The sequence below is a fragment of the Panulirus ornatus genome, chromosome 64, assembly GCF_036320965.1.
Source record: "Panulirus ornatus isolate Po-2019 chromosome 64, ASM3632096v1, whole genome shotgun sequence".
NCBI classification, from domain to species: domain Eukaryota; kingdom Metazoa; phylum Arthropoda; class Malacostraca; order Decapoda; family Palinuridae; genus Panulirus; species Panulirus ornatus.
This window is the reverse complement of record NC_092287.1, coordinates 2,244,600-2,256,519: the sequence shown is the minus strand read 5'-3', so window position 1 is coordinate 2,256,519 and position 11,920 is coordinate 2,244,600. Positions and strand designations below refer to the sequence as shown.

The window sequence follows — 11,920 nt, the reverse complement described above, 5'->3', positions numbered from 1 at the left end:
CGCCACAGCCACGAACAGTAACTTGCAGTCAAACAAATCACTTCGATTTTAACAGTGGATGATAGTCATGTTTGTTAAGTGGTTCATTGTTGTAGTCCTACGTCTGGCAGAGTCATTCACGGGTCGATTGGCATCATTTTCAGATTGTTTTCGTGCGATTTCAGAGTTCTTCTAGGAAGAGGTAGCAATGACGTATAGAAAGGTTCATCCATGATTTTTCCACATTTTCTTCTCCCTTTCTCTGAAGACATCTCATTAAACAGCTTTAAGGAGTACATTAAAATCTTAAACTGGCTTGTTTGACATTAGAGTTATCATTGAACAAACTTTGGTAAGAATGACAATGATGGTCCGCTAATGGCAACGAGGATGGGTAATTGGCAACTGGCTTCACAGTATCTTATTTATGAATCAGTCAAGGTTGACCGTTGGGTCGTTTGTCTCTACTGTGACCTAGGTAAGTATGTGTCCGCTAAATACTTTATATGTGCATATATATTTTTATTTTCTGGCAGTGTCGACTTCTGTAGTCCTTTTTTTGTGGGAATTAATGCGGAGAAAAGGTATCAGTGACACCCACTCAGTCTTAAGTTCATAATCTCACATGCTTCCCGATTCAACTTTGTAGTGTATCAAACGCACTCATGGTCTCCGTCGTAGCATTGACAGTTGATTCGAAAGTATTTTGACGGGTGATTATTCAATTTAAGAATTCTTGGTCGGATAAGTTTCGTATTCATTAATCACCACAGTCGAACTTTTATAGTGGTTCAGAGGGCAAACACACTGATAGTCTACATAGTAATATTAGGTTGGCATTAGACGCTTTATAATCGTTCAAGAATTATTACCCAGTGTACGATTTCTTGTACAGAATGGTATTGTATTGATCATTAATGACACCAGCTCAGATGCGGCTTGTAGTCATTAATGACAGCCTCCTAGTTGCAGCTTGTAATCATTAATGACAGCACATACTTAAAGCATTTATCAATAATGACAGCTGCCTATGTCAATAATTACATCAACCTAGTTAAAACAGAAGACAAGATAACCAAGGTGAAATGCGTCCTTATTCTTTTAACATGTTAATCTTTAATATATCGGACTGTTCATACAGCAGACGTTAATAGAAATGATTGATGTACTAATGATACAAGCCACACTTGTTGTTCCTCTGATTATGGTTTTGACAAGCTTTGTAAGGGGAAGATGTCATGGTGAAAATGTGCTTTTGCGCGATATCAGGTGTGGGATTACGAATTGTGTATGCAGTTAAAGAGTACTCAAGAGAAAATGTAGGAGGAAGGAACCTAAGGAAAGTGTTGAAGACAGAATGAGCGTAAAGTGGTATGATGAAGTATATAGAGGTGTTGGTTATCTTGCGTGTGTAAGGGTTAGACAGGTCACGAGGATGGATCGTAATGCGACATTAAGTAGGAACTTCCCTTGCGCCAGCTCTAGCCATATGTGTTACTTTAGGGATATACCATGGGCCGAGGATTGAGTTCCCAAGTTATGGGCCAGGTAAGGTAGAATTTTCCATTCAGTAGAATTTCATCAAAGGATATCGCAGTGCCACAGTGATGCGCATGATCTATATGTATTTGTTAATATCCACGGGTGAAATTGACACACGTTAAGTCTTCAGTGCACTGTTGTGCATTATATATTCTTAGGATACTAGAAATAAGACAGAAGCACAGTGCAGTTAAAAGTAGGTTTTAGTTGATGGCTCAGAATCACAGTGCAGTTAAAAGTAGGGTTTAGTTGATGGCTTGCCAGACATGGCGTCATATGATCTCTCGAAGATAAAGTTTATGGTTTTGTCATCACTGTAGGTGATGGCCTTTAGGACAAATTCAGAGAACATTACAATAAACTTTGTACAATAAGGGACTAAGAAGAAGACTCTAAGGCACACGGGTGGTTTTGATCGCTTGGCGAAGCTTCAGCATGATCGGTAAGCGTCAGGTCAAAGTCCCCAACATCTGAACATTATCAAGGTGATAGGTGTAGCCGTAAGTTTATACGTTATTAAAGATATTTTTCCTTTTTTTCCTAAGTACTGAAGACTTAAACTGAACGAGGAACATGGTCCTTTTTTTCTTTTTTTTTTTTTTTAGTGTAATACAACACTAAAAGCCTTCTGTAATGAGTACGCCATCTACGTACCTTATTTAAATAACCTTGTCATGTAATTAAACCAGTTTATCTGCGGCGACCCGAGTAAGTCGCACTATTGCGATTTACTGCATTTGATATCGCCCCAATGACAAACATTGCGCAAGAGAGCCAAATAACGGTACGCTTGATAGGCTATGACAAGGTTATCCGTGGGAGTAAGTGGGAAGGTCATATAACGGGAAGAGCTGTTGGTCTGTGATAGGGGTAGGGGTATTGACTGGATAGTCCATGGGAAGGTAAGATAAGGCCTGATGATTTATGATGAGGTTATTTACAGGAGGGCAATATACGGGAAGTGCAGGTAACAATTGATTGTTCATGACAACGTTAGGTTATCTGTGTAAGGGCAGTTATCGTAACTGAAACGTGTTATATATGGACTCCTTTGGAGTGAGAAGTCTTTTTTGTGTGTCTTCTCTCTTTAATCTCTCTCTCTCTCTCTCTCTCTCTCTCTCTCTCTCTCTCTCTCTCTCTCTCTCTCTCTCTCTCTCTCTCTTGATCGCCGTTCCCCGCGTTAGCGAAGTAGCGCCTGGAACAGACGAAGAAAGGCTACATCTGCTCTCATCCGTTCTTTTGTTGTCATGTGTCATGTAATGAAGCCACAGCTCCCTATTCATATCCAGGCTCCACAGACCTTTTCCATAGTTTACCTCGGATGCTTCACATTCCCTGGTTCAGTCCATTGATAGCACGTCAACCCTAGCACACCACGTAGTTTCATTTCACTCTCACACCACGTAGTTTCATTTCACTCTATCTCAAGCACACCTTTCACCCTCTTACATGTTCAGGCCCCATCGCTCAACATTTTTTCACTCCATCCTTCCATCAGAAGTTTGGGCTCCCGCGTATCCTTGGTCCCTCCTTTCGTGACACATGTATCCTGTTTGTCAACCTTTCCTCACCCATTCTCTCCATGTGTCCAACCACTTTAGTACACCCCAGTCTTTATATATATATATATATATATATATATATATATATATATATATATATATATATATATATATATATATATATATATATATTCCTATGAGTCCATTTTATAGAATTGGGCCCAACCCTCCCATTGACACCAAGAATCGTATAGTTCTCCCTTTTAATGATAATTTTACTTTACTTCCCATGCTGCTTAAATCCTTTAATGTAAATGTTGCCTTCAGGAACAGTAATACTTTAAAGAATATCTTAATCAGGAATTCACCAAAAAATTCTCCTGGGTGCATCTATAAAGTGCCATGTAGAAATTGTGATAAGTTTTATGTTGGGCAGACTGGTAAGGATCTTTCTGTTAGACTTAAGCAACATAATTATGCTATAAGAACGGGACAAGAATCAAATGCCTGGTTCAATCCATTGACAGCACGTCGACCCCGGTATACCACATCGTTCTAATTCACTCTATTCCTTGCATGCCTTTCATTCTCCTGCATGTTCAGGTCCCAATTGCTCAAAATCTTTTTCACTCCATCTTTCCACCTCCGATTTGGTCTCCCACTTCTCCTCGTTCCCTCCACCTCGACACATATGTCCTCTATTTCAATCTTTCCTCTCTCATTCTCTCCATGTGACCAAACCATTTCAAAACACCCTCTTCTGCTCTCTCAACCACACTCTTTTAATTACCACACATCTCTCTAACCCTTTCATTACTTACTCAGTCAAACCACCTCACCACATATTGTCCTCAAACATTTAATTTCCAACACATCCACCCTCCGCACAACTCTATCTATAGCCCATGCCTCGCAACCATATAACATTGTTGGAACCACTATTCCCTCAAACATACCCTTTTTTGCTTTCCAAGATAACGTTCTCAACTTCCACACATTTTTCAATGCTCCAAAACTTTTGCCCCCTCCCCACCCTATGATTCACTTCCGCTTCCATGGTTCCATCCGCTGCCAAATCCACTCCCAGATATCTAAAACACTTCACTTCCTCCAGTTTTTCTCCATTCAAACTTATCTCCCAATTGATATTCCCTCAACCCTACTGTACCTAATAACCTTGCTTTTATTCATATTTACTCTCAGCTTTCTTCTTTCACACACTTTACCAAACTCAGTCACCAGCTTCTGCAGTTTCTTACCCGAATCAGTCGCCAGCCATGTATCATCGGCGAACAACAACTGACTCTTTTCCCAAGCTCTCTCATCCACAACAGACTGTTTACTTGCCCCTCTTTCTAAAACTCTTGCATTCACCTCCCTAACAACACCATCCATAAACAAATTAAACAACCATGGAGACATCACGCACGTCTGCCGCAAACCAACATTCACTGAGAACCAATCACTTTCCTCTCTTCCTACTCGTACACATGCCTTACATCCTCGATAAAAACTTTTCACTCCTTCTAACAACTTGCCTCCCACACCATTTATTCTTAATACTTTCCACAGAGCATCTCTATCAACTCTATCATATGCCTTCTCCAGATCCATAAATGCTACATACAAATCCATTTGCTTTTCTAAGTATTTCTCACATACATTCTTCAAAGCAAAAACCTGATCCACACATCCTTTACCACTGTTGAAACCACACTGCTCTTCCCCAATCTGATGCTCTGTACATGCCTTCACTCTCTCAATCAATACCCTCCCATATGATTTCCCAGGAGTACTCAACAAACTTATACCTCAGTAATTTGAGCACTCACTTTTATCCCCTTTTCCTTTGTACAGTGGCACTTTGCAAGCATTCCGCCAATCCTCAGGCACCTCACCATGAGTCATACATACATTAGATAATCTTACCAACCAGTCAGGAATACATTCACCCCATTTTTTGATAAATTCCACTGCAATACCATCCAAACCTGCTGCCTTGCCGGCTTTCATCTTCCGCAAAGCTTTTACTGCCTCTTTGTTTACCAAATCATTTTCCCTAACCCTCTCACTTTGCACTCCACCTCAACCAAAACACCCTATATCTGCCATTCTATCATCAAACACATTCAACAAACCTTTATTATACTTTATTATACTTGATTGTCATGGAAGGTACAACAGAATAATGATAGTTTAGACAGTCTTAGGATAAAATTAACTTTACCTTGAAAACCATGGTAGAAGGCAAGAAAGATATGGGTATAGAAAATAAGGACATATTTGGAAGTTAGGGGTGGGTTTTCAGGTGAACAGCTTTAGGGTGGATGTATTTAGGGAAGTAATGGGATACTAGGACAGTTTTTTGCTTTAAACAAGTTTTTAATCCTTGTATTTGTAAATAGTGTGCAATGCTTACCCTACTTCTGCCTGTCCTAATTTGATCTTTCTTCCACAGCTGGAGCCTTCTGATGTGTGGTTTCATTTTTCGTCATTCTGTAACTTCATCTCTCTCTGGTATCATTATGGCAACTGACTTTCCGTACAAAATAGAGACCTTGCCAGAAGAAGAGAATGAGCAAATAAAAACAGATTTCCAAGGCTACCTATCAGGAGCAGTAAGAGTGCAGCCAGCAGGGTATTTCTTCCAGGGCATCTACCGAAACTATGCTCATCATTACTACAACTTTAGCCTGAGAGATACAGATGTCTTTGTTGTTAGTTACCCAAAGTGTGGTAAGTTTTGATAGATAAATACTTGGAACTAATGACTGCAACACAGTCACATTTATCCTTTTTTTTTTTTTTTGTTAATACCCATTTGTACATTACAAGAAAAGAGTTTGAGACTTGTTGGCCCGCATTTCTTGAAATTTCTTTCCCCTACTAAACCTCGTAATTCACCTTTTATTCACACTAACTTTCAACATCCTCATCTCAGATGGTCCCTCAAATTAAGACACCAGTTTCTGCTGTTTCTCACTCAAGTCTGCCACCAGACCCATGTCATCTGCAAACATTTACAGACAGCAGACCTACCTCTCTCTATCTAAAAACTGATTAAACAACATGATGACATCACACCCTAGATGTAGACCCAGCTTCATGAGGAACCAGTTTCCCTGCCCCATGTTATTTGCATATGTTTCATTCTCTCACTACAAACTCCTCACTGCTTCTAGTAGCTTTCCTGCCACACCATCTGTTTGTAACACCTTCCACAAACCACTAAACTGTATCTTGCTTTCTCCAAATCCAAAAATGTCATATAAATGTAAATCCCTTTCTTTTTCTGAGTATTTCTGACACAAATTCTTCAAAGCAAACAGTTAGTCCACAAGTCCTTTAACACCCCAGAAGCCACATTGTTCCTACCCCATCTAATGCGTTCTGCATATCATCACCCTCCTAGTCACCAGACTCCCAGATCACACCAGGTATACTCAACAGACTTATACCTCAAGCTCAAACATTCACTTTATCCCCCCATACCTTTATAAAATGTCACTGTTCAAGTATTCTGCCAGTCCTTAAGCACTTTATCCTGAGCAATGCATGTTGAGAATACTGATAAACCAGTCAGCAACACTCTCGCCTCTTTCATGAGAAATTCACCAGCATTCCCATACACTCAAGCTGCTTTGCCACACAAGGTTTTTATCACCTGTTTTTCAACAAACCATTCAACCCAACACTCTCATTCCACATACTTCCACATCTACAGTTCATTCATCTAAAACGTGCAACAGTTCTTCAAAATGCTCCGTCTCTTCTTCTTTTTTTTTTATTGCTTTCCTATCTGTTCCTCTCAGTAATGTTCCCTTTTGTTCTCTTTTTTGCTCTTCTCATGCTCTTCACCTTCTTCCAAAACATTTTCATATTCTATTAAAAGTTTGGTAATGCTTTCAGTCCATCTCCCATTTGTCCCCATTTTATTAGCCTCTACACCTTCCTCTTTACTTCCTACTTTCTTTTTGTACATCTGTCAATCTCTTGTACTCTTTGAACCTTGCAGATATCACCCATATACCTGTCTTCCTTTTCACTTATAACCAAACCACCTTTTCTCAAATGCCCACCTTACACCGTCTGTGCACCACACACTTCACTCACACATATAAGTAGTGCTTCACTATATTTTCCAGTCCTCACCCTTTCTTCTATTTTTTTTTTTGTATCCACACCTTTTGCTATTCTTCACGTAATCTCTCTTGGTATCTCTCTTCACTAACCTCGTTTTAAAGCTCACTCACTTTCACCTTTCACCTCCCTCTCAGAACATTTACATCCAAAGTTTTCTCCTTTGCATGGTTATTAGTTATTACTTAATGCAATAATCCCTTTTGTCGTCCACCTGCATTCATCATTCAAGATCCCCATTCTTGCCCCTTTTTTGATCTTGTACAACATGCAGGAAGTAATCCATAATCCTAAGGATTGATAATAATAATAATGATAATAGTTATGATAATGATATTAATGATAATGTTTATAATAGTGATAGTAATGATAATGGTTATGATGATATCACCTAGTAGAGTCTACGGCATAGAAATGGTCATTATGTTATCTTAAAGGAGGCAGAAACTCTAATTATTGATTGGTTGTTGTATTTCATGATAATTTTGGGATCAACCCTTCTTCGCAGGTACCACTTGGACACAAGAGCTGGTGTGGCTCTTAATACATGATCTAGATTTTGAGGGTGCTAAGGTCAAGCTTGATACTAGATTTCCCTTTATTGAGTAAGTATACATTTTGCCTTAATGGTTTCAGTATAGTTGTTTATCAGCTTATATCCTGTAAGATGTTGCACAAAATTTGAACTTTGGGAACTTATGGGAATTCTCTGGAAAAACAGAGATATGTGTGTTGAATTGTAATTCAACAGTTTAGATGTTCATGAACAAGGAAGAGATGGAGTGAGTATTTTGAAGGGTTGTTAACTTTAATGATAGGGTGGCAGATGTAGGGTGTTTTGGTTGGGGTGGTGTGGGAAGTGAGAGAGTCATGGAGGGTGATTTAGTAGAGAGAGAACAGCTGATGAAAGCCATGCAGATGATTAATTCCAGCAAGGCGACAGGAGTGGATGGTATTGCAGTTGAATTTATTAAGAAAGGGGTGAATGTGTTGTTGATTGGTTGGTAAGGTTATTCATTGTAAGTATGGATCACAGTGAAGTGCCTGAGGATTGGCAGAATGCATGTATAGTGCCATTGTACAAAGGCAAAGGGGATAAAGGTGAATGTTCAAACTACAGAGGCATATGTTTGTTTAGTATACCTGGAAAATTGTATGGGAAGGTATTGATTGAGAGGGTGAAGGCATGTACAGATCATCAGATTGGGGAGGAGCAGTGTGGTTTCAGAAGTTGTAGAGGATGTGTGGATCTGAGGTTTGCTTTGAAGAGTGTGAGAAATACTTAGAGAAACAGATAGATATGTATGTAGCATTTATGGATCTGGAGAAGGCATATGAAGGCATGTTCAGGCCTCAATCACTCAAAATCTTTTTCACTCCATCTTTCCACCTTCAGTTTAGTCTCCCACTTCTCGTTCCCTCCACTTCTGACATATATATCCTCTTTGTCAATCTTTCCTCTCTCATTCTCTCCATGTGACCAAACCATTTGAAAACACCCTCCTTTGCTCTCTCAACCACACTTTTTATTACCACACATCTCTCTTACCCTTTCATTACTTACTTGATCAAACCTACTCACACCACATATTGTCCTCAAACATCTCATTTCCAACACATCCACCCTCCTCCACACAACTCTATCTATAGCCCATGCCTCGCAACTATATAACATTGTTGGAACCACTATTCCTTCAAACATAGCCATTTTTGCTTTCCGAGATAATGTTCTCGACTTCCACACATTTTTCAATGCTCCCAGAACTTTCACCCCCTCCCCCACTGTAAGACTCACTTCCGCTTCCATGGTTCCATCGGCTGCCAAATCCACTCCCAGATATCTAAAACACTTCACTTCCTTCAGTTTTTCTCCATTCACATTTACCTCCCAATTGATTTGTCCCTCAACCCCACTGTACCTAATAACCTTGCTCTTATTCACATTTACTCTCAGCTTTCTTCTTTCACACACTTTACCAAACTCAGTCACCAGCTTCTGCAGTTTCTCACCTGAATCAGCCACCAGCGCCATATCATCAGCGAACAACAATGACTCACTTTCCCAAGCCCTCTCATCCACAGCAGACTGCATACTTGCCCCTTTCTCCAAAACTCTTGCATTCACCTCCCTAACAACCCCATCCATAAACACATTAAACAACCATGGAGACCACGCACTCCTGCCGCAAACTGACATTCACTGAGAACCAATTACTTTCCTCTCTTCCTACTCGTACACATGCCTTACATCCACAATAAAAACTTTTCACTGCTTCTAACAACTTGCCTCCCACACCATGTATTCTTAATACTTTCCACAGAGCATCTCTATCAACTCTATCATATGCCATCTCCAGATCCATAAATGGTCCATACAAATCCATTTGGTTTTCTAAGTATTTCTCACATACATTCTTCAAGCAAACACCTGATCCACACGTCCTCTACCACTTCTGAAACCACACTGCTCTTCCCCAATCTGATGCTCTGTACATGCCTTCACCCTCTCAATCAATACCCTCCCATATAATTTCCCAGGAATACTCAACAAACTTATACCTCTGTAATTTGAGCACTCACCTTTGTCCCCTTTGCCTTTGTACAATGGCACTATGGAAGCATTGTGCCAGTCCTCAGGCACCTCACCATATGAGTCATACATACATTAAATAATCTTACCAACCAGTCATCAATACAGTCACCCCGTTTTAATGAATTCCACTGCAATACCATCCAAACCCGCTGCCTTGCCGGCATTCATCTTCCACAAAGCTTTTACTACCTGTTCTCTGTTTACCAAATCATTTTCCCTAACCCTCTCACTTTGCACACCACCTCGACCAAAACACCCTATATCTGCCACTGTATCATTAAACACATTATCCTGGGGATAGGGAAGAAAGAATACTTCCCATGTATTCTGTGCTTGTCATAAAAGGCAACTGAAAGGTGAGGGAGCGGGGGCTGGAAATCCTCCCCTCCTGTTTTTTTAATTTTCCAAAAGAAGGAACAGAGAAGGGGGCCAATTGAGGATATTTCCTCTAAGGCTCAGTCCTCTGTTCTTAATGTTACCTCACTAACGTGGGAAACAGCGAGTACGTATGAAAAATATGATACAGCGCTGGTGGCTGATTCATGTGAGAAACTGCAGAAGCTGGTGACTAAGTTTGGTAAAGTGTTTGAAAGAAGAAAGCTGAGAGTAAATGTGAATAAGAGCAAGGTTATTAGGTACAGTAGGGTTGAGGGTCCAGTCAACTGGGAGGTAAGTTTGAATGGAGAAAAACTGGAGGAAGTGAAGTGTTTTATATACCTGGGAGTGGATTTGGCAGCGGATGGAACCATGGAAGCGGAAGTGAATCATAGGGTGGGGGAGGGGGTGAAAATTCTGGAAGTGTTGAAGAATGTGTGGAAGTTGAGAACATTATCTCGGAAAGCAAAAATGGCTATGTTTGAAGGAATAGTGGTTCCGACAATGTTATATGGTTGCGAGGAGTGGGCCATGGATACAGTTCTGCGGAGGAGGGTGGATGTGCTGGAAATGAGATGTTTGAGGCCCATATGTGGTGTGAAGTGGTTTGATCGAGTAAGTAATAATAGAGTAAGAGAGAGGTGTGGTAATAAAAAGAGTGTGTTTGAGAGAGCAGAAGAGGGTGTTTTCAAATGGTTTGGTCACATGTAGAGAATGAGTGAGGAAAGATTGACCAAGAGGATATAAGTGTCAGAGGTGGAGGGAACGAGGAGAAGTGGGAGACCAAATTGGAGGTGGAAAGATGGAGTGAAAAAGATTTTAAGTGATCGGGGCCTAAACATGCTGGAGAGTGAAAGGCGTGCAAGGAATAGAGTGAATTGGAATGATGTGGTATACCGAGGTCGACGTGCTGTCAATGGATTGAACCAGGGCATGTGAAGCGTCTGGGGTAAACCATGGAAAGTTTTGTGGGGCCTGGATGTGGAAAGAGAGCTGTGGTTTCAGTGCATTATTACATGACAGCTAGAGACTGAGTGTGAAGAAATGGGGCCTTTGTTGTCTTTCCTAGTGCTACCTCGCACACATGAGGGGGAGGGGGTTGGTTATTCCATGTGTGGTGAGGTGGAGATGGGAATAAATAAAGGCAGACAGTATGAATCATGTACATGTGTATATAAGTATATGTCTGTGTGTGTATATATATGTATACATTGAGATGTATAGGTATGTATATTTACGTGTGTGGACGTGTATGTATATTCACGTGTATGTGGGTGGGTTGGGCCATTCTTTCATCTGTTTCCTTGCGCTACCTCGCTAACGCGGGAGACAGCGACAAAGCAAAATAAATAAATAGAATAAATATATTTATATTATTTATTTATTTTGCTTTGTCGCTGTCTCCCGCGTTTGCGAGGTAGCACAAGGAAGCAGACGAAAGAAATGGCCCAACCCACCCCCATACACATGTATATACACACACGTCCACACACGCAAATATACATACCTATACATCTCAATGTACACATATATGTACACACACACAGACACGTACATATATACCCATGCACACAATTCACACTGTCTGCCTTTATTCATTCCCATCGCCACCTCGCCACACATGGAATACCATCCCCCTCCCCCCTCATGTGTGCGAGGTAGCACTAGGAAAAGACAACAAAAGCCCCATTCGTTCACACTCAGTCTCTAGCTGTCATGCAATAATGCCCGAAACCACAGCTCCCTTTCCACATCCAGGCCCCACACAACTTTCCATGGTTTACCCCAG

General features: G+C 40.6%; 1 protein-coding gene across 1 annotated transcript in view; it reads left to right on the top strand.

The window, feature by feature from the left end:
- Positions 1 to 344: 344 nt before the first annotated feature.
- LOC139746209 (luciferin sulfotransferase-like) overlaps positions 345 to 11,920 on the top strand; it is a 38,298-nt gene continuing 26,722 nt past the window's right edge. The window contains exons 1-3 of the mRNA XM_071657167.1: positions 345 to 457; positions 5,482 to 5,759; positions 7,672 to 7,768. Coding sequence (XP_071513268.1) covers positions 5,495 to 5,759; positions 7,672 to 7,768 — 362 coding nt within the window. The 5' untranslated portion in view covers positions 345 to 457; positions 5,482 to 5,494. The remainder of the gene's footprint in view (positions 458 to 5,481; positions 5,760 to 7,671; positions 7,769 to 11,920) is intronic.